Raw genomic sequence first — 23,186 nt, forward strand, 5'->3', positions numbered from 1 at the left:
TGACACAAGACAGCTCTGAGGGATTTATGGTAAAGATGCTACCCACATTCAGAGGAAGGACTGCAGGAGAGGAAACATATAAGATAAACAATTGCTTGAATGCATGGGCTGAGGCGGACATGAATGGGAAATAGACCCTGAACAAGGACACATGTTACAACCAGTGGAAATGTGCGTTGGCCATGGGTGGGGGGAGAGGGGGGGGGGATGAAGGGGAAAGTAGGGGCATAAAGTATGTAAACAGATTAAAAACGAATATTAATGTCTAAAAAAAGAATAATTTTCTATGTCGCTTCTTCTAAGTTAATGCAATTCTTGCAATAAATTTGCTTAAACTTCTAATACTGAACTTTAGATAACATTTCTAATTCATAATACATTTTAACATTTTTCTCTATGCCCTAATCTATGGTTAGGAAGATTTGTATGTCAGTAATCCTTAAAGTATAGTTAATGTGTTAGTCAATTAGTTTCATTGACTAACCTACTCTATACAATGTCTGCTTAACATTTCTATTGACAGTCTTATTTGAACATTTCATAACTATTTTACACTGACCCTATGCTAGCTAGAATTGAATTTCCCTGCAGCTATTCTCTCCCTACTGGTTAGTAAGCTATGCATTATTGGTTAGTAACAATATATTACATATGTACAAGGTTTTCATGTGATGTTCCTATGAAATGAGTACTTTTGACCTTACAAGGATTCTTAGTTCTCTTGTTTATTATGGCCACTGTACTTTGTTTTCAAACTATTTACATTATGTACATGTGATGTGATTTTTACTGTGACTATGTGTTGGACTTATGACCTAACATTTACTGTTTGGTTTTATACTCACCTTCTTCTTCCAGAATCTGTCAATCAGCTTATGTTCTGTTGCATGCATTCTAGTTTGTGCATTTCCCTTGTGATTAGTGTCTGAATGTGAAAACCTTGCACCAATTCAAACCTAATTTTGATTTGCTGATCTCTCCTTGTGATTCTTCTGGTGATGATGTCCAAGTTACATAGGGTGTTGTCAGTTCAGGTACTTGTATAGTCTTTTGTGTAATGTCTCTTGTTGTCTTTGTGCTGGTCCTGATGTCCTGATGTTTCTGGAACTTTGGAATCTTCGGGATCTCATCTCTCTTCTCCTTTGCTGGATACACATCTTGCCAGTTGTTGACTTAATTGAAGAATCCCTGGGTCAGGAAACCAGTGTGTGACTGTGTAGTGTTATGTTAAATTTTATGTTGCCACAAATTTCTTATGAGATTTTTTGCTTTTGTTTTTGCTCTTGTCTTTTGATGTAATATATGTAATGTTTACTCTTCTTCACCACTGCTGAGTTCTGATAAGCTTAACTGTTGATCTTCATATGTGAATGAGGTGTTTGTGTGAAGTAAATCAATGTTTTGAGTGTCTTGTTCTTGATATTGATCTATTTCTTGGCTATCTGTGTGATCTTGTATTTCATTCATGTTTGCATCTGTGTCTTAGTCTGTTTCTGTGTGAGGTTTTATTTCTAAGTGTGATCTTTTGCTTTGAGGCTCTATCTCTATGGCAGATTCTTTTTCTTGTGTTTAAGGCTGAATGTCTGGATGAGGTCTTGACTTCACTGAGGATTTTAAGTGCAAATAGTGATACCAGGCATCTTTTCCCTTGATTTTTACAGATGTAGGTGTAACTAAGATTATTTCATGTGGTCCATACCATTTTGGTTCTAACACTGATCTTTTTGTGAAATTCAAGTGGAACTCTTTCCTGTATTAAAGATAACTTTTGCAATTCATCTAATCTCTCTTTCAATAAGGTGACATACTCATAGATTTTGCACTCGATTCCTAGATGTGATAGGTAATTAGTGTCTTGTAGAGATTTTCCCACCCATGGTTGCTGTCCATACAATAGTTCAAAAAGTGACAAATGTGTTTCACTACTGGGTTGACTTCTTAAGTAGAAAAGCGCCATAGGTAAGACATCTTGCCATTTAAGATGACTTTCTGTGCACAGCTTCCCGATCATCGATTTCAGAGATTGATCAGTGCATTCGACGGCTCCCAATAACTGAGGTCGATAGATGAAACATAAGATGTCTCTTAATTCCACCTGGTAGACTTGCTTTAGAATAGAGTTTGCAAAGTCTTTTTCATCAGAGTCAGATGAAATGACTGCTGGAATAGAGAATCTTGGAATTATCTCCCTTAGTAGCATCTTTGCCACAAAAACTGAATCATTTTTCTTGGCTGGGAATGCCTCTGGCCATTTTGCCAGTTTATCCACTATCACAAGTATGTACCTATAGTTTTGACATCCTGGTATCGTGACATAATCTATTTGCAAGCATTCAAATGGTGTGAAAGCTAATGGTTTTCCTCCATAGGCTTTGGTCTTAATTACAGCTTTGTTATACCGTTGGCACACTGTACAACTTTCACACACACGTTTAGCTTCTGTCGTCACGCCTAAAGCGATCCACTCTTGCCGATTGTATCCACAATTCCCAAAACTCCATAGTGGCCTTTCCTATGAATTGCTGCGCAAGCAGTGTGGTGCAGTAATTTCATCAAAAATGGTTTTCCAGAGATAGACATCTATACTACATTTACTAGATTGGCTCCAAGATTTTTCTGCCAATATTCCACTTCCCTTTGTGAGTAAGCTTGTAGTAATTCATCTTTATCTACCAAGGATAAGTGAAATATAGCTTTTGGTCCAAATCTAGCTGCAAACTTTGCACTGATGTCTGCTCTGTAATTGCCTAGCTCTACTGGTCCCACTAGCTTCTGATGTGCTTGGCAGTGAATGACAGATAATTTTGATGGTAACTGTATGGCCTGCAATAATTCATTTATTGGTTTCCCATAGGCTATTGCTTTCCCATTTGAATTTATGAACCCTTCCTTCACACCCTACCTATTCCATGAGTATCTCAGTTGCCCTCTCTGGGAGTCTCTAGACCAGGGGTCGGCAACCTTTTTGGCTGTGAGAGCCATAAACGGCACATTTTTTAAAATGTAATTTCATGAGAGCCCTACAGTGCTCACAGTGCGCATTTCTGTAACAGGGCCTGAAAAAAAAAATGGACTTTATGGCTCCTGCAGAAAGAGCCATACATTGCTGACCCCTGCTCTAGATGAAAGGCACTTTTCTCTTGGTTTACACAGAACACAAAAGGATCCTAGAGACTTCCTGGCAGAGATGCAGCTAACAGTCTGTGGCCTTTCGTGGCCCTGGCCAACTGTGAGCTTGACTGTTCAGTAAACGTTGGCTGAGGGCATACGTGAGGTAAAGAAAGGCCCTGGCTGCGGCAGGGACAGAGGGCCCTGGAAAGGGCATGGGGGGGTACCAGGGTGCCTGTGGAGAGTGGAGGGAGGAGCCAGAAAAGCTCCAGGTGGAATTCAGTCCTCCCTGTCCTGCTATCCAGAGAGAAGGCTAAGGGAGGGGAGATCCAGCCCCCATCAGCAGCATGGCGCTGACCTTAGGCCAGCAGGGCCTCTTGGCCACCTCCCTTGTGTTGTAGATGTGCAGATAGAAAGTCGCTATGGGAGAGCTGCCGGGAAGGAGACCTCTGGCCAGCGGGCTGCTGATGGATGGTCAGTGGCTCAAATAGATAGTAGTCTTCTTGTCCTGGGGCATAGTGCCCCCTCAGGGCCTCTTTGCCCAGTGGAGGTTGGTTCTTATTGGGAAGCCGATTGTAAACAAGCCCCTCTGGCGAAGGGATGCTGGGCCGTGCCCCCTCTTGGTGTTAGTGTGGTGGAAACGGGCCACCCCTGTGAGGGTGCCCCCCCCCCATTGGGGGCCTGAGCCTGGGCAATCCGCCCGAGGGTAGCTGCAGGAACAGGATGGATTTGGCGGAAAGGAAACACCCCAGCGCACATTCCTTACCTGAGGCCTCGGAAAAGACCCCTCCTCTTCTTGCTCTCCTCTTTGGGGGCAGGTTAACAAGCGGTGCCCTCTGCGGTGCTCTCTGCCGTGGTACAGAGTGGCCCCGAGGAAGGAAGCTCACGGGCTGGCCTTCCCCGTCTCCAAGAGGACAGGAATGACGCCTCTCAGAAATGTGAGCTGGAGAGAGAATGGGCATGGATCAGTCACTGAGGCTCGTCCAGAATTCAGACCCCGGACAGCGGGCAGAGCGCTCGTTCTTCGTTCTTCCGTATTCCTGGCGAGCTTGTGCGGCACGGCTCTGGGCGAGGCTTTCAGCCTGTAAACGGGCCAGATTTCTGAAATCCGTCTTCGTAGTCCTGTCATGACACGTTTGCCTCTGCTTTTCCTCTAACCAAACCTGAGCAATCAATACAGCCTCCTCTGAAAGGAAGAGAAGGGGGAGGGGGGAAGGGGCGGGACTGCAGAGCCACGTGCCCAAAGGAAGACCCACGAGGCTAAGGGGAGGAGCCGGATTACCCAGGGGCCCTTCCTTCCCCTGCCTTCCACGTGCCTTCCAGAAGCCCAGCGAAGGACTCTGAGAATTGGGGACAGATAAGGCCGGATGGCCGTTTGGAATCAGGCTTAAAAAGGGACTCAAAGGTTTAACCCTCCCAGGCGCTGCCTGCAAGGAGTCATCAGAAGACTTCCAGGACGGTCCCTGGGCCCGGGCCCGCGGCTTCATGGAGGGGCAAAAGGCCGCTGTCTGTGCACTTCCTATTTTTTTTTTTTCATTTTTTTTTTAAACCCTTAACTTCTGTGTCTTGGCTCCTAGGTAGAAGAGTGGTAAGGGTGGGCAATGGGGGTCAAGTGACTTGCCTAGGGTCACACAGCTGCACTTCCTATTTTTAAAACCCTGACCTTGTCTTGGAATCCCCACGGCCTCTTGTTTCCCAGGCAGAAGGGCAGCGAGGGTCAATCAGCGAGATGTCGGAGGCCCCCTTTGAACCCAGGTCCTCCCATCTCTGGGGCTGGCTAGAGCTAGACCACCATTTTCCTCCATAGAATCTTCATAAAAATGCTTTTTCTGGTAGCAGAGCACTGGAAATAGTCAGGGCCCGTCTAGTGGATGGTGGTACTCCATGGCGCCTAATGAGGAATTGGGAGAGTCTGCAGAACCCTGGATGCAGCCATCACTCCAGCCTCTGACTGGCCAGCCTACCTGGCCCAGATGACCTGTCACTCTCATGGGCAAGCCGGAGGAAGACACCTCCCTTTTTTTCCCCTTTTTTTTCCTTTTTGGCAAAGTCAGCCGCTTGTGCTGTCTGGTGAAGCGAGGAATTTTACTGAACTTTCTTTTTATTCTTTCTTTGGTTCACAAGGGACAGCCCCTGGAGAGTAGAGAGAGAAGGAAGCCATAGGACAATAAAGAAACCAAGAGGAAAAATACTTTTTAAAGTAGCATTTTGTGGCTTGGAGGGCTCAGGATCAGTTCCCTTTGGGTATTTGAAACATTTAGGGGTGCTGCCCAAGACAACTGTTAGAATCTGATGACAAATCAAAGCACTCCTTCTTTAACTGTTTTTTTTTTCTTCTTTCACATGGCTTTTTTTCAAGTTTAATTTTTATTTTGAATATTTTCTCCTAGTTACATGTTTCATGTTCTTTCCCTCTCCCCCAAGCCCCCCTAACCCCCCCTTAGCCAATGCACAATTCCACTGGGTTTTACATGTATCATTGATTAAGGCCTAATTCCATATTACTGATAGTTGGACTAGAGTTATTGTTTAGAGTCTACATCCCCAATAATATCCCTATCAGCCCATGTGTTCAAGTAGTTGTTTTTCTTCTGTGTTACTCCTCCCACAGTTCTTCCTCTGAATGTGGCTAGTTTTCTTTCTCATAAGTATGGTTTTTTAAAAAAATTGTCTATGTGATCTATATCTTCTGTCAAGCATGGGGAATATGGAATATATTATACAAATGCAGTTATAGAACCTTTATTAGACTATTTACCTCCTTGTGGAGGGGAGAGGGAGAGATCTGAGTCACAAAATGTCAGAAATCTATTTTCAAACATTGTTTCTACCTATAATTTGAAAAAAGTAAAATTCAATTTTTATAGGTAAAGGACTGGGTTGTGTGTGTGTTCAGTATAACTTCAAGGGAAGGCTCTATGACCTTTTGGGCAATAAGTTCGAGGGTCTCCATGGCAAAAAGTGACTTGTCAAATGGGTACCCAAAAGCGCCGGGAAGCAGAGGGCACTTGGAGTATGAGGGAGAAGGTGCCCTGGTGTCCCCCTGCCTTCCTGGCCTTGCGACACGTCTTTTTTTTTTTTTTTTTTTTTTTTAAACCCTTAACTTCTGTGTATTGGCTCCTAAGTGGAAGAGTGGTAAGGGTGGGCAACGGGGGTCAAGTGACTTGTCCAGGGTCACACAGCTGGGAAGTGTCTGAGGCTGGATTTGAACCTAGGACCTCCTGTCTCTAGGCCTGACTCTCAATCCACTGAGCTACCCGGCTGCCCCGTGATATGTCCTCTTGACCCACACTTCAAGCTCAGATGCATGCCAGGGCCCTCAGCACATACAAATCCCTTGTATGTATTTAGGATACACTCAGACGTGTTGTGTTGGTCACTCCTTCAGCACTTGACCTCCCAGAGCACAGGGACTGTTTTGAGTTTTTGTCTGTCCCCTTGGCACTGGCCCTGGGATCTCTTGGTAGATGATGGATCCACGAGGCCTTGAACATGCTCCCAATTAGACCCTGTTCCCTTGATTTCTTTTTAGTTGGCCTTTCCTGTGCTTTCTTCCTATATAACACATTTGTTTCACCAGAAGGAATTCAGTAGCATGGGTAACAATTTAAATGCAGAGAAAAATAGGAAACAGAACTTTGAAAATAGTTCCCTTTGCCTTTACCCTCAAACAAAGTTCCCCAAACATTTCTATTTCATTGAATGTTTCTCCATTACATGTAAAAGAAATTTTAACGTGTTTTAAAACATTTTGAGTTCCAAATTCTCTCCCTTCCTTGAGAAGGCAGGTAGTTTGATATAAAGTATACATATGAAGTCATGCAAAACTTATTTCAACATTGACCATGTTGCAAAAGAAAACACAGACCCAAAAAGAAGAGTTTTTTGTATTTTTTTAAACCCTTACCTTCTGTCTTGGAGCCAATACCATGTATGGGTAGGCAATGGGGGTCAAGTGACTTGCCCAGGGTCACACAGCTAGGAAGTATCTGAGGCCGGATTTGAACCTAGGACCTCCCATCTCTAGGCCTGACTCTCAATCCACTGAGCTACCCAGCTTGCCACCAAGAAGAAATTTTTTTTTAAAAAAATGCTTTAGCTCTGCATTCAAACTCCATCTCAGAAAGTGGGCAGCATTTTTCATCCCAAGTTCTTAAGAATTGTCTTGGATTTTTATATTTCTGAGAAGAGCTTGATCATTTATGATTGATTATTGTAAATATTGCTTTTAACTGAGTACAGAATTCTCCTGGTTCTGCTCACTTCCCTTTGCGTGACTTCATGTCAATCTTCCCAGGTTTTTCTGATATCTTCCTCCTCCTCATTTCTTAGAGCATAAAAGCATTCCATCACGACCATATATCATAACTTGTTTGGCCTTTCCCCGATGGGTGGGCATCCCTTTGATTTCTAACCTTTTGCCCACCCAGAAAGGGTGGCTCTAAATATTTTAAAACATTTTAGGTCCTTTTTCTTTGATCTCTTTGGGATACAAGCCTCAGTGTGATGTTTTCTGGGTCCTGGCAGTCCAGCCCCTTCATTTCCTATCTGCCCCATGGTTGGCACCTCTTAGACAGGGTGCCCGAGCCTCAGTTCCTGTGTTCTCTTCGCTGCCAGGTTTCAGCGTGGCCCAGAAGCCTTTTGGGGCCACGTACATCTGGAGCAGCATCATCAGCACCCTGCAAGCAGAAGTGGAAGTCAAGAGACGGAGGCACCACTTAAAGCGACACAACGACTGCTTCGTGGGCTCGGACGCTGTGGACGTCGTCTTCTCCCATCTTGTCCAGAACAAGTTCTTCGGGGATGTCGACATTCCTCGCGCCAAAGTCGTGAGAGTGTGTCAGGCGCTGATGGACCACAAAGTGTTCGAAGCCGTCCCCACCAGAGTCTTCGGACGAGACAAGCGGCCGGTGTTTGAGGACAGTAGCTGCAGCCTTTACCGGTTCACAGCTGTGCCTGGCCAGGAGGACGGGCAGGGGGGGAAAGAGAACCGCGTGGGCACAGCTGCCAGGTTTGTCTCGGTGGCCTGGGGGAAGTCACACTTTATCTCTTTTCTTTCTTGACTAAAATCTCAGGCTTATGGCAGTCCTAATCATAGGTGTCCTGTGTATTTAATAGGATCATGCATAAGGGGAAATGTTTATGAAAAGTATTTTTAAATGAAATTAGTTTTCATAAAATGTGTTTGGCTTTGGAAAGAGTGTAAGGAAAGCCTAAGTTTGAATTCTCGCTAAGATGAGCAAAGTAGACGAAGTATTTTCAAGAACAAGTGTATTAAAAACCTTTTTTAGCAAGATCACCTCCTTTAATGTCAATTGCCTCTAAAGCCTAGTTTGAGAACTAAGATGCCAAAGGAAGAACTTGGGGGGCAGAAGCATACTTTTCTGTGATTTGTAGAAAATCCTCAGCCCTGGCTAAATAAATAGTGGGTTGGAAATCAAGATAACGGGCTCTTTTGTAGTAGAAGCTGACAGTTTGGTTCCCAAGTGAATAAAAGCATACAAGACCAGTCAGGAGGATGCATTGCAGCTTATACAATTGAGGAAGGTGTTCGTAGACATTTTTTCAAATGATCTTTATTTTAATAACAAATTTCCACATAGATTTTCCAAAGTTATATGATTCATGTTGTCTCCCTTCTTCCTTTCCTCCCAGAGTTGACAGGGAATTCTGTCTGGGTTATACATGTATTATTAAGCAAAATACATTGTCATATCATTCATTTTTGTAAGTGAACAATCTTACAAAACCAAAACCCCGTCATGTACCCAAATAGTCAAGTGATAAATCATATTATCATCCGCATTTCTACTCCCAACAGTTCTTTCTCTGGAGGGTGCATAGCATTCTTTTTCTGTAGACATTTTATAAAGAACTGGTTTGTGAAATTAGATCTCTTGCTTTAAGACATGAGAAGACACCATTATTTAATTCATCCACTTTGAAGTCGACAAGCTTAGAGGATCTGTGGGAAAATCTGAGTTTGAAGCCGGCTAACTCCCCTCGTGTAAATATCTTCACAAATTTGTCTCCTCAAGGTAAGCCCGTGCTAAGAAACAGAGGATGTCTTTAAATAGAATTAGAGTTATTTTTTCCTTATTAATGCCATCTGTTTGATATTTTCCTCATCCTTTAGGAGAAATAGTTCAGAGAGAACATTGTGTGGAACTTGTTTGTATTTTTCAGTTCTAATAGAAGTCTATTATCTTCTTAAAGCATAAATCAGTGAAGCCATTCTTGAAGAATACTGGCTGCTCTTATTTTGGCTGGCAGAAAGTCAACATTGAAGTCTATTTTGCACGCAGCTTCATTAATATAGCTTAATCACACCAGTTCATTGGAACTTCAAGCCTTTCTCAAACAAAAATATCTTCTTTTCAAATTGTAATAAAATAGATGTAAGATCAATTAAAATGTATCCCCAGTGTTTAATCCTGTCCCAGAATTCAGATTCTAGTGCTCTGGCCGACTGGTTTACTCAACTGTCCATGGAATGCAGTCAGATGACACCCCCCCAGCAGAGTCGTAGAAATCCCGAGCAGAAACGTCGGCAGCCAGCAGGCGAGAGCTATTTTCTAGCTTCAATGAATCATTCTTTCTTCCAAAGTCCTTATTAGCATGAGTTATATGACTTGATCTCTTATCTGACAGATTGAACAACCAGAATTCCTTACATTCTTTGTACAGTAGAAAGCAAAGTCTTTTCTCCTACACGTTAAACAAACCGTGAATTGTTCCCTTTCTTAGAAGAGAGCATTTTCTTAGGTTGATATCTTTTAATGGCCACCAACTTATTGACTTAAGTCTGCAAAGAAAACATTGTGGCGACCGCTTGAGTTGGTCATGGTGAGTTCTTGCCCGCTTCCCCATGCAGTTATTAATGAAGTGTGGCGAGAAGAGACCATCGGACGGCTGCTCCAGCTCATCGACCTCCCGCTGCTCGACTCCCTGCTTCAGCACCAAGACGCGGCCCCCAGAGCCTCCGCGGCCCGGCCGGATCTCATCACCACCAGCAACTATCTGGACCGCGGCGTCCTCAAGGCCTACAGTGACGCGCAGTACGTACGGCGCCTGTCATTTTCGGTCCCCTCTAGAACCCGGAGTTCTGGCAGCTCCCACTCCTGGGCCCGCAGAGTGACGCGCCTGTGGCTCGGATGCCTCCCAGTCTATCGCCACATGTCGTGCCGCCTTCGGGTGGCTAATGCTCAGGGCTTCCATTTCCCAGAGTTTTAACTTTCTAATTTTAAACTCATTTCTGTGCCTCGTAGGGATCATCTCCCAGCCAAGCACAGAAGGTTGTTCTCCTTGGCCAGCCAGCCTTATCTCTTGCAGTAAGGGTGAGGCGATGGAGGGTAAGGGACTTGCCCAGGGTCACCCAGCGAGGAAGTGTCTAAGGCCATATTGGAACCCAGGACCTCCCGTCTCTGAGCCTGGCTCTTCATCCACCGAGACCCCAGCTGCCCCTTCATTAGGAAGGAGGAATCTGGCTGGTTGTAACCGACTCCCTTTGAATGCTGTATTATCAATGAGTTTATTAACAGTGGAATAGCAAGAGACAGTTCATCTTAGCCAAGTCAGTTAGTTCTAACTTTGTGTACCTTTTTGATAAACAATATAGGAATCATTCATCATTAAATCTGTTCATTTGAAGCCTTAATCAGAGTAACTTTCTGTGTTTGTTGTATTTAGATGTAGAATGATGCTTGTCTAATTTTGGAGTTGGAAAGATCTAGACTCCTGTTGTCCAGTTCAAAGAAAGACACAAATTAACATCAATAGCGTGTGACTTTTTTTAAATTTTCCTAAACATTTCCCAATTACATTTTAATCTGCTTCAATTCCACTTGGCAGTTTGCTTGTTCCCCCTTGAATTTAACACCTCTGACTCGTCTATGAGTCAACCAATTAACACTGAATTCAAGAAACATTTATTAAGTCCTTACTGCATTCGCTTCTCTGTACCATAGTCCAGGACTCTAGGATGATAAAGACAAAAAAATAAAAATTGGTTGCTATCTTTTAGGGCCTTGAATTCTACCAAGACTACAGACCAAATTAACATTGGAGTCTACATTTCCTCACTCGTGGTTTTTTCTCTTTCTGAATTTAACAAATGAAATATTCAAATGTACAAAAATCTTATTTTTCCTTTATTGTTTTTTTAAAAATCCACTTTCTATTTCTGTCTAAACTTCTATTAATAACCTGATCATCAGCTTAAAAAATAAACTTCACTTAGATTACCTCTCCTAGCAAAACTAGGAGGCCATAAATTAGACCATAGGCACTTAACCAGTGGTTCCCAAAGTGGGCACCACCGCCCCCTGGTGGGTGTTGCAGCGATCCAATGAGGTGGTGATGGCCACAGGTGCATTTATCTTTCCTATTAATTGCTATAAAATTTAAAAAAATTAATTTCCAGAGAGGCTAAGTAATATTTTTTTCTGGAAAGGGGGGGGGTAGGCCAAAAAAGTTTGGGAACCACCGATCTAGAAGGAAGCCATCTGATACCATGGAAAGAATACTGGACTTGGTGTGAGGAAACCCCACTTCTAGGCAAAGCTCTAGACTTTGTGGTGACTGTGTGTAACTTTGGGTGTTTTTCTTTGCTTTTTTGGGCCTCCCTTTCCTCATCTTAAAATGAGATGTTGCCTTGTGACCTGTAAGATCCTTTCTAGCTCCATAATGTTATTATTCATTGTGCTGCCCTCTCTTAGCCTAGGTGGGAGTATCTCGGTCTATTCTAAAGGCCTTATCTGTTCTACAAGGCACACAAATTCAGGGGGCCATCACTGGTCCAGTTATCGGTCTTTATTGCCATGGGGTCTCCTAGCTCTTTTTCCAGCCCTGTAGACTCTTATGTGCAAAAATCTAGGTAAATTGGTCACATTTACTGCCTGTTTATGTAGACCATATAGCTCTGTGTTGCTTCTTGGGTCACCTGTGGTTTTAATTCTCTGGAATTTGAGATAAAGCATCTCCAGAAAAATACTGATAATTTTAAAATTGGATTTTAGTTTTAGGGAGTTAGGTTGGGATTATTAAATTACTACACAATTTCCCAAATTCTTTCTAGTCTGCTCTTTTCCTCCTTTTGATTTTGGGTACAAGTTGTTATCCATTTGCCTTGTCTTTCTTAGATGTATGTACTAGTAAACCAGTTCAACAAGCTCTCCGCCAAGGGGCAGCAAGGAAAGCCAGACCTAGAACTGGAAGATTCTGGGTTCCAATCTGGCCTCAGACACTTCCTAGCTAGGTGACCCTGAGCCAGTCATTTAACCCCAGTTGCCTAGCTCTTAGCTCTCTTCTGAGGAGAGAAGGTAAGGGTTTGAAAACAACAAAAATAAGTTCTCCATAGAACTGTATCTAACAGGCTGCACCTTAAGCCTTCTTCATGCATCTGATTTTTCCTGGGTGGATTATTTAGGGCAGCCTCCTGAGTGGTTATCATAAATCTAATTTTAGAGGGTTTTATAGAGTTCCAGGGACTGATGGCATCAGTGTGATGTCTTTTCGCTGGACCCCCAGAAGAGCACCCTCCCTCATAGAGAGTCCTTCTTCCCTTTGGATTCAGATGTATTCCTGATGCTGGTACATGTTCAGGGTATTCTTTGAGCTTGTAGAGCATCATTTATGTAGGCATGTGGTCCAGTAGTTCTGGATGCCTTCCTGATTTCCTGTTCCTGAACACAGGCTCTGCTTTTTCACTAGGCAGCCTTTGTGCCCTTCACAGTATGTATCTACTCTGGCATCCTTCCTGTCCATTCTTGCCATTTTTGCTTCATCAGGCTGCTCCTTTGGGGACATCTTGCTCATTCCAATATGGTGGCCTCATTGTCATGAACGAACATCGGTTTGTTAGATGTTTCTTCTTTTTGTAATCAGTTTTTTTTTTTTGGTCCTTTCATAACAATTTTAAATGCTCATGGTCTTTTCTGGTAGCCAGACTTCTCCCAAACTTTCCTACAAATCATTTTGTTCTGCCAGGGTTTCCTCTTACCATCTTCTTCTGTAAATTCTTCCATTGGGTTTAGCTCCTGTGCATCTACTTGGCTAAGGCGGTTCTTAGGCTGTTTGGGCTTCATCCTCGTGGCAAAATTTATTTGAACTTGCATAGGAAAGTTCAGTGATAGTCTTTTTTGGTATCTTTTTTAACACATTTCTCCATTTGAGGGGAAATGGGCATGACTAGCTGGGTTTTTTTTTCCTTTTAAATTTTATTTCTTTTGTTTCCATATCATTCATTTTTGTGAGTAATCTTATAAAACCAAAGCATAAACCCAAAAAATCACATGGCTTTCATCTGCATTCTGACTCCAATAGTTCTTTCTCTGGAGAGTTCTTTGTCCCAAGTCCCTGAGAATTGCATGTTAGCTGTTTAAACTGTGTGCCATGTCTTTTCATCTTACCCTTTTGATTTCATGGTTTTTAATCTTTGCTCTAACCCATTGAAGAAGATGGACTCTCTAAGTACAGCTTAGGTCAGAAATGACCCCACATTCCTAACCAGTGTTTTTCTGTCAAGATGTCATCCCTTTCCATTCTCCCTGATGTCTGGTGCCTTTTGACTTTTTTCTTGAATAAAATATTTATCATAAAACCCCAGCATTCTCGATCATCTTCCCCTATATTTACTTTTTGCATTAATGTTGCCACCTAAAGAATAAATTTATTAAATTAATAAGTTTTGTAGAGTTCTTCATAGGTTTATTCTTCATAATTCATTCATTTTTCTCTTTTTCACGGAAGAAGCTACATTTATGGTGGATTTTTTTTTTGCTTATTTTCACATGAACTGCCAAAAATGACCAGATGTCCTATGAAATGTTTGTTGCATTTTGAAAAGTGATCAAGCTACTTCTTGGTGTGCCTCCCTAAGAACCTGTGAATTCCCATTTAGCACGATCTTCTTTATTTTCTAATTTCATTCATAGAATATCAGTACAAGCAGGATTCCACATCTCCTAGTATGTCGATTTAGAGATTTTATTCTTGGAGGACCAACTGTGAAAATGTTTGAGGATGTAAAAATGGTGTCCTTCTGAGGCCCTTTTGCCCCCTTTTAGCCCCTCTGATGCCCTGTTGAAGGTGGGGTGGGAGGTTGGGGTGAGATGGGATGGGGTTGGGGGTGTAGCCTAGGACCAAGGCTCCTCTGTATCTTTCTTTGAATGTCTGTTCATCTGCCAGCCAAGGATTTGTCTCAGGGATGGCTTTGAACCCGTATCCCTTACTTGGATAATCTCTTCTTACTTATTGATAAAAGGCCAATTGATTAACTGTTGAAGGTGAGCAGTTGGTACACTTTTGGGCTTAGTAAATTGACTGGCTGTAAAAAGTCTCGGAGACAGATATATAAAAATACCTATATTTAATATCTTAAGGTTGTAAGGAAGTGAAAGATAACTGGGTTCCCTAAAAACTATGGGGTTTCTAACTCTACCCACACCCAACTCCAAGATCCTCCCTGTAGGATTTAAATTTTAATGGTTTGACTAAAATATATGAAGATTATAATAATAGTGGTGGTTGCTGATTCAAAGTATTATTGCTCAAAGTTGAAATGACTTTAATAGCTTTTATTTACAAAAGAGGTGGAAAGAGTAAAAGCAGAGAAATACAAAAGAGGAGAAAAGACATTAGCCTATCTAACTAAATATTGCTCCAGTACTCAGCTCAGCCAGGACTTGTTGACCTTCAACCGGAATTAAATTCTCTCCAGAAGGCAGGAAGGGAAAGCCAGCCATCCACTCACCCAAGTTCCCTCCAAGAGGCAGGTCAAGACATGACTGGAGCTGAAGGTGACTCCTGAGGTTAACTTTTTTTCCTTGAGCTGACCTTGAAGCTGACATCTTTCTTGGAGTTGACTTCTTTAGCCCCAGAAATTCAGGGCCTGTTATAGTGGCTTGTCATCCCTTCCTCTTTTCACAAGGGCTAATCAACTTCCAAATTGTCCAGCAGTGCCCAGGGGCAGTGTTTATGGGAAGTACTTCTCACCTTCTGGAGAGGTGAATACTCATCAAAAGGGTTCACAGATTCCTGGCTGATTGAGGTGCGAATTCTCATTTCCTGGCTGATTTAGTTGAAAGGGGAGAGCTCCTCCACCTAGTACTAAGTAGGGTGTTCAAGCTTTTGTGGATTCAATTCCAAAGTAGACAAAGGAGAGTTAATCCTGTCTTCACAGTCTACTGGGGTACTAATTAGGGGTACTTAAGTTATTGTTAACTCAAAATAGACCGAGGGAATACAGAATTCCCTTTTCACATCACTGACCTCTCTTTCTCCTAATCTCTGTCTTCCCCAAAATCTATCTAGCTAAGCCTATTTCTAATATCTTATAAAATAATATATAAATCTTAAAAATACTGTCTCAAGATGGTATTTCCGCAGCTGCCGTATTGCCAGGCTCGCCCAAAGGTTCCTCTGGTTGAGGCAGGAACGGCTACCCACCTGGATAGGCCAAAGCCTGTCCCCTCTCTGCTTTCTCACAGAGATCAGAGAAAAGGATCTTCTTTTCTTCCCACAGTCTTTTTCACTTCAGCCTCTGCCACAGTCTCTCGTCCCAAACTGCCAACCTGGTATTCCCAAATGTTTCCCTGGGAAGTTGCCAGAGAGTTAAGGAAAAGCTGCCTTCTGGACCTTGCTTAGCCCAGAGAGCTCCGGGAGCGTCTCCACGGGGACAGTTGGGCGAACGCTTCTCTCCACTCGACAATTCTCGTCACAGCTTTGGCTCCAGATTCTAAACTGGGCCTAAGACAGACTGAAAGGATGACAGGATTCCCTCCTTATTCCCTTATAAAATCCCACCCCTAATAATACTCCTAACAGGGGTAGCCTCGGACCAAGGCTCCTCTGCATCTTTCTTTGAATGTCTGTCCATCTGCCAGCCAAGGATTTGCCTCAGGGCAGCGGCGAGTCTCCCCGGCCTTTGGATGGGGGCTACCGTGTGGGTCAGGAGCAGCTCTGCCGGTGGCCTCCCTCGTGCCGAGGCTTCGGGAGGAGCCCTTGGGGACGCGGCTCGTTTCTAACCAGCGCTGTTGTTCTAGGGATGACGAATGGCTCTCGGCAGCCACCGACTGCTTAGAGTACCTTCCGGACCAGCTGGTGGTGGAGCTGAGCAGAAGCTTTCCTGAGCTGCCAGACAAAGGAGACGTGTGGAAGGCGCTCCTGTTCGACACCATTAGCAAATACTACAACAACAGGGAGCCTCTGCTAAATCACTTGTTCGACATCCACACGGGCATCGCAGAGCTCCTGGGTAAGCAAAGGCCGCGGGGTGGGGCGGGGCGGGGCGGCTCTCACCGGACAGACAGAAATCTAGAAAACCTGCCGTGAACATTCCTGCAGAATTGGGTTCCCAAATCACCCAGATAGGGAGCATTTCGTAAGGAAAGGGAAAGCCCACTTGATGGGCAGAGCCAGCGGCGTCCATCCCGGGGCATCGGCTCTTACCTTCTTACGGAGGATGGATGGATAAACCGTATTCTAGGCGGTGAGACACGGCAGGAATCCTGGCTCTTACCGTTGGCAGTTGGCAGACTCAGAGCCCTCGTCCAGGGTAGGGTATTAACTTATTAAAAGTAATTTCACAACAGGGTTCTGGTGGAGACGGTGTGTTTGTAACCTTGAAGTTCTCTAGAAATTATACGTTTTTATGTGTCACAGGATATGGTGAGCTATTTTAAACTATAATCACCTTGCAAAGGCCTCCTGGAATTCCTCCCTTTCCCATAAGCCCCCATTGGGGCGCCTCACGCTGCTCCCCCCTTTGTGCTCTGGCTCGTGCCCAGGACCCAGGGGTCTGTTTGCCCCCTGCTGGACCTGTGTGTCGCCTTAGGTGCTGTTGGGCATCTCTAGGCTCTCCTGGCCTCTCCCCCAGGCTCCACACTGACCCCAGCACCCGTCCCTCGTGGCTGTCCATCGAGACGTAGAGGCAGACCTTTGTCTGTGCACCCTGTGCTGCGGGACGCAGAAAGGAGCTTTGAGGTGAAGCGTGCATCTTCCTCTCCTGCCCTTCATTCGGGCCGCTTGCTCACGGTCCCTTCTGGAACGGTACGGCGGTCTTTGTTGGGGCGTCATGGCGGCTCCCCCCGGCTCCCCTGGCCGTTCCCCTCCATCAGAAGCAGAGGAGAGGAATTAAAATAAGGCGCTCCAAGGGAAGCCGCTCTGGGGCAGCCCCGGCCACAGACGTGTCTCCCTGGAGCTCTGCTCTTGAGCCGCCTTCCCCACCATGGCCCGCGGTCCTGGGGCGCATCCTCTTGGCAAGGCTGGCTGCATCTATCTCGGATCTCTTCTCTTCTCTCCCCCAAGAGCCATCCTGAACTCCTGGGGCTATGGAGGAAGCCTTGGGCCAGCCCGCTGTCCCAGGCCGGGCCCACCATTCCCTCTCAGTAATCTCCGGAGGGGCTTTATTTCCTCCAGGATCAAATGCAGATTCTTCTGTTTCATGTTGGAAGCTTTTGGCCACTGGCTCTGGTCCCCCTTTTTGGCCTTCTTGACCGTGACTCTTCTTACAGGCCAGGGGCAGCCCCCTGACCCCCAGCTAGCCCGGCACATCTTGTGGCCCTTCTCTGTGCCTCTGGAATGCCGGGTTCTCTCTGTGTTCCGCCCCCCAAATCCCAAGGCTGGCTTGTACCTTTCTCCAGAAAATGATTGTGTTCCTTTTGTCTGTGCTTTACTAGGTCAACAGTGTATTTTCTGATAGAAGCTCTTAAGGACAGAGAACTATTTAATTTTTGTCTTTTTCAGTGCCGAGAATTACCTGGCACGTAGTAAGGGCTTAATAAGTGATTTAAAGATATTCTTTTAAAGGAGAACTATCTTACATGATAAATTCCTAATCACAACAAATGCTTTAACAAATCTGATATAAGCTAAATAAAATTTAATTTTAGTAGTGTGAAGTTTTTCTCTGGCACAAATCATCATTCTTCAAACTTTATCTTAACAAAACATAAGAATGTTTTCCCTTTGTATCACTTGTTCTCGGAATATAGACATAGTTTGTGGCAACAATTATTTTTTAGTAGAATTTAGAACAAAAGGGATATATTTATTTTTAATTTAACTTTTACATTTTTCCCATGGTTCTATAATTCTTGTTATCTCCCTCCTCCTCCCTGAGCTGACAAGCAATTTCATTGGGTTTTACATATATTATCATTCAAAATAATAGGTATATTATATTGGGTATAGTCAGGTAGATGAATGATTGTGCTATTGAAGCCAAAATGATGAGGTCAGCCCCCTCTTAGTTAATGTTGCTTTGCCCCATGACTGCATACAATATCACTAATAAGGAGTTGCACGTTGCACATAGGGGGTCATTGGAAGAAGGGATTATTTTAAATCATTTCTTGGAAAAATAACTCAGAACCTATCCTTTACTGGTAGTAAATCAATATCCTCCTCTTCACATAGTAAGACTGAAAAAAAGTGTATTGATTTAGATTTTATGTTTAGAATATAGTAAAGGACTTCCTTTTCATGTGGATTAATTGGGGGAAATGGATTCATCAGGCTGCCCTTGCCAGAGCCACAAAATCGCCCCACATTAGATGTTCTCTTGAACAGAACCATGATTCTGTTGTCCTCCATGATGGAGGCTGCCAAGTGGACTTACCCTTTTGTCCCAGGGCTCCTTGAGCGTGTTGGGAAGAGGCTGTAGCGACAGATGGATGTGAAACTACTCTGTGCGTGCCCACAGAAGGCTCCCCGGGAACTGGGGCCAGAAGAGGCCTGGTCTGGGGCTGCCTCTCCCAGCCAGCCAGTTCCTCTGTGGGATGGGCCCGAGGGCAGGCGGAGGACTTCCCCCGCTCCTCCCTGGGCACTTTGGTGCTTGGGTACTTGGAGGCATTGCTGAGTGTTGGCTGAAATGACAAGTTGTCTTGGCCCTTCTTAGTCTTTTTATTTTCATTTAACATTTAATTTTAATTCATAAAAGTGTGAGTTCAGCTAAGAAGTCACATAAGGAGCATTGGTGTACCAAATTAATTTGTCATCTAATAAAACTTAGTTTCACTTGAATAATTTGGCGATTTATAACGGCTTTGCTTTGATAGAGAAGCAGCCAGCGGGATAGGAACAAGCATTTGATGTGAAGCCTCGAGTTTGGGTCCCTGTTAGCATCACGACCCGAGACAAATCCTTTCACTGATAATAGTTTAGTCCTTTTATTCCTGCACATTCTCTCCTGGTTCTGCTCCCTTTGCTGCCGTTCCTGTGCGCCTTCCTGGGCTTTTCTGTTCATCGTTCCTTGTGGCACAGTGGCATTCCCCAATGAATCAGCCCCTTCATTTCCGAGAGCCCCACTTTCCTCTGTTACAAAGTGAGGGGGTCAGACCAGGTGGCCTCAAAGGTCCCCCGTGCAGACCTTGGATCCTCCTCCTGGGGCCTCGGGGAAGTGGGGACGCGGCTGATCCCAGCCTGGCCTGGCACTCGAGATGGCCTCCTGTTGTGGGGGGGGGGGTGGCTTTTTATGGGTGAACTTGGTGGTTTCATTGAAGAGGCTTTTTTTCCTCCACTTAACATCGTTTCGCCTTGTTGTGGTTTGCCACACTCTTTCTTTCTTGGCTCAAGTGAATGGGAAGACGGACAAAGCGCTAGAAGCGACCCAGCTCTGCCTGAAGCTCTTGGATTCCCCCCGGCGAGAGGAGTTCAGAAGGCTGCTGTACCTGATGGCCGTGGCAGCCCGCCCTTCTGAATTTAAGTTACAGAAAGAGGTAAGTGGAGGCCCATCAGTAGCACGTTCCTGAGCCTCCATCACCGCCGAGAGGAAGTTGGCTGCTTGAATGGGCACAAATGCAGGGCCGGGAGGGCCACTCATGCTCTTCTTTTCTCTGTGCGCTTTGGCTTTTTGTAGAGTGATAACCGGATGGTGGTGAAAAGGGCATTTTCTAAAGCGATCGTAAACAACAAAAATTTATCCAAAGGAAAAACGGACCTTTTGGTGCTATTTTTAGTGGATCATCAAAAAGATGTTTTTAAGGTAAGCTCTGAACTGGGTGAGCTGAACTGGGAGAGGCTTGAGTTGAAAGACTTAAAGCCTGTCCGTTCTGTTTCTTAAGATCCCGGGAATGCTGCACAAAATCGTCAGCGATAAACTCATGGCCATACAAAGAGGAAAAGAACCCGAGAGAGACACAGGTAATCGGGTGACTCTTTTTTGTGGGCTGTTCAGGGGCAGGCAGCTAGAATCAGGAGGACCTGGGTTCAAATCTGGTCCCAGACACTGCCTACCTGTGTGACCCTGGGCAGGTCATTTGATCCCAATTGCGTAGCCCTGGCTCTTCTGTCTTAAGGTTGTTTCTAAGATAGAAAGTGAAGGTTTAAAAAGAAATACATTTAAAAAGGAAACTTAGATTTGAAAGTGACTTGCTGTAGGGAAGTATGTTTGTTTCATCAAGCAAGTTCCAAACATTTAATCCACCAGAAAAGAGCATCAGGGAGGGGAGAGGATTCGTGGCCTCAGTGACTGCAGAGAGGCCCAGGAGAATGAGGGCTGGAGAAAGTGCCCCGGGTTTGGCCCTGGCTTTGGCCCCGGGTTTGGCCCTGGCTTTGGCCCCGGGTTTGGCCCTGGCTTTGGCCCCGGGTTTGGCCCCGGGTTTGGCCCTGGGGGTCACTGGTTACTTCAAGGAGAGCCGAGATTCAGCAGAATGGTCCGCCTGGACCCTTTGAGAAGGGGGAGGAAAGGCATCCAAGGAATTTAGCCCCAAAGCCCAAGAGAAGCAGGATGATGGGGGATGGAAGAGCCAGGGGGATGGGCAGGGGGGGGGGTGAGCCAGTGGATGGGGAGAGACTGTGGAGGAGAGGGAGACCACCTTATCGTGTTGGACAAAAGTGAAGGAGGAGAACGAGTCAGAAGGCACCCGAGTGATGATGATGAAGAAGAGGGAGAAGCGGGAGCGCATGGTGAATGGCCGCCATTTTTTCTGTCTGTTGTGAGTGGAGGTTCTCAGCTGAGGGTACAGCTGGGGGAATCATGAGAGGTTTGAGAAGGGATGAAAATCTTTGGAAGAGCTTCTTGAATTAGACATTTCTCCCACCCAAAAGAGGAAGCAGCTTGACCAGAGTAAGTGAACCAAGGGACGAGTTTAGGATCTGACCTTGTGATGGCTGAAGGCTTAACTTGTTTTTTCATGAGTTTGGAGACGTTCACACATTGTTTTATGAAATATTGCCTGGATAGCATCATTCATAGGGTCAAGAAAAAAAGGTGAATTGTCCTGAAAATCTCTCCCTTTTATTTAAGGCTATGTCTTCTGCCAGAGACATGACCAAAGTGAGTATCACAGCAATACCCAAAAAGCTACAAAGGAAGAGCTTTTGTCTTTGCTAAAAACTATTGATGAGGACTCAAAAATATCTGCCAAAGAAAAGAAGAAATTGCTACGTCAGTTTTATGAAAGTCATCAGAATATCTTTGTAGAATATTTTGGAGATAGAATTTCAAATATTTTTATATAAATTGTGTATTTGAGAGTGATTCTGTATATCTGAAAACCAAATGTATAATCTGTATTGTCAGTTTTGAAATGTTGCTTTTTAGAGAAACTGTGATGAATAAAATATTTGCTTATATATGCCCTTTGTGTGTCTGAAACTTAACATGAAGCTGTGAAGCAAGCAGGATGTTTCTGGCTGTGATTTTGAATATAGACCATGAATAAGCTCCCCAAAGAGAAGGGAAAAGCTAAGGCATCCCCAGAGTTGATTCCTAGTAAGAAACCTCATGGGAATGTTTTCCCAAGAGCTCAGGCCAAGAGGCATCTTGACAAAATGTGAAGAATTAAAGAGTGGAAAAGAAGATTTCTCTTTGCCAGACACTCCTGCCTGTCTCGGGACAGAAGTACCAAAGTGCCATGGGCCCCCAGCAAGAAGCCTACATTCTGTGGGGGTGGGGAGAGATACCTGGCCAAAGACAAGTAAATACAAAATGCATACACACTAAATACAATTTGGGGAAGTCAGAAAAAGCCTTTTGAAAGAGGTGGTGTTTAACCTAGGAGATTCTGGGAGAAGGAAAGTGGACCCAGCATGGGCTCAAGCCAAGGCACCAAAGTTGGAGGAAGAATGGTCTCTCCTGGCTTGGGGAGGCCAGTCTGGCCGGAACAGAGGATGTAATTAGCCTGAAAGGCCAAGCTTGGAGCCAAGGAGCTTTCAAGGCTCAACGAAGGCATTTTATTTCATCTTAAGAGGCAATGGGCAGCAACAGATACTGGCCTCTTTGGTGGAGAATGAATGGATGGAAGAAGAGAGGACTTGACAGGGAGATAAATTACAAGACTATTGGAGCAGTCCAGGTGAGTGGTAAGAGCCCGGACCAGAGTAGATTTGGTAGAAGGACAGTGGTCAAGACTTGGCAACTTAATTGTATATGGTGGACAAGGGCTGGCGAATGAAATGGAATAGAATAACACACTCAAGTTTGTAGTAGGGTCTTGCTCCAATTCAGTCCAGAAAAATTAATTTTATTCAAATAACTGGTTTAAGGTAGTAGCATAACCTCATATTTGGGGGGGGATAGCCTGGGGACTATTTAGGTAGCCCCAAGGCTGACAAATAAGTCTGGGGAATAGTAGAGTAGCCTCTCTGGAGCCAATGGAATAGCCCAATATATAGCAGCCCTAGGTGTGGCGTGGGTTTGCACATTTATTAGGGTCTCCCATTCCAGGGAAGTCTCCACCTTTCCCCTAAACCCTGGAAAATGGGCATGGTAGAATCCAGGTGGAGGTATGGTGTCTGAGAATAAGGAGCATGTGCATGTTTGAGGAATCCTGGAATGCCAGAGTCCTTAGTGCCCATGTCCCATGTTCTCCCCATGGACCACTTTGTCATCATTTGTCAACGTGGGAGACACTTCCCTACTCTTCTGGAATGTTTGTTTCAATGATGGGACTGGGGTGGGGGATGCCCTCCCTTACCTATAGGGGAAACCCCTATAGGTAATTAATTTTGTCTTATAGTTCAGAACTAAAGTAAATATAGAATATCATAAGGAAGCTTAGGCAAAAGCTGATGCATAGAATGGAAGTATGAAATAGAAATATGCTAATAGGGCTTTTTAAAAAATTCCCTTTGAT

At 44.5% G+C, this 23,186-nt stretch overlaps 1 protein-coding gene across 1 annotated transcript in view; it reads left to right on the top strand.

Moving 5' to 3' along the window:
• The window catches only part of DEPDC7 (DEP domain containing 7), a 30,889-nt gene extending 9,203 nt beyond the window's left edge, over positions 1–21,686 (top strand). Inside the window, exons 2-9 of the mRNA XM_044680982.1 lie at positions 7,726–8,119; positions 9,016–9,146; positions 9,983–10,166; positions 16,152–16,363; positions 19,684–19,826; positions 19,967–20,092; positions 20,172–20,250; positions 21,356–21,686. Coding sequence (XP_044536917.1) covers positions 7,726–8,119; positions 9,016–9,146; positions 9,983–10,166; positions 16,152–16,363; positions 19,684–19,826; positions 19,967–20,092; positions 20,172–20,250; positions 21,356–21,570 — 1,484 coding nt within the window. The 3' untranslated portion in view covers positions 21,571–21,686. The remainder of the gene's footprint in view (positions 1–7,725; positions 8,120–9,015; positions 9,147–9,982; positions 10,167–16,151; positions 16,364–19,683; positions 19,827–19,966; positions 20,093–20,171; positions 20,251–21,355) is intronic.
• The last annotated feature ends 1,500 nt before the right edge of the window (positions 21,687–23,186 follow it).

This window comes from Gracilinanus agilis, chromosome 6, assembly GCF_016433145.1.
Source record: "Gracilinanus agilis isolate LMUSP501 chromosome 6, AgileGrace, whole genome shotgun sequence".
NCBI classification, from domain to species: domain Eukaryota; kingdom Metazoa; phylum Chordata; class Mammalia; order Didelphimorphia; family Didelphidae; genus Gracilinanus; species Gracilinanus agilis.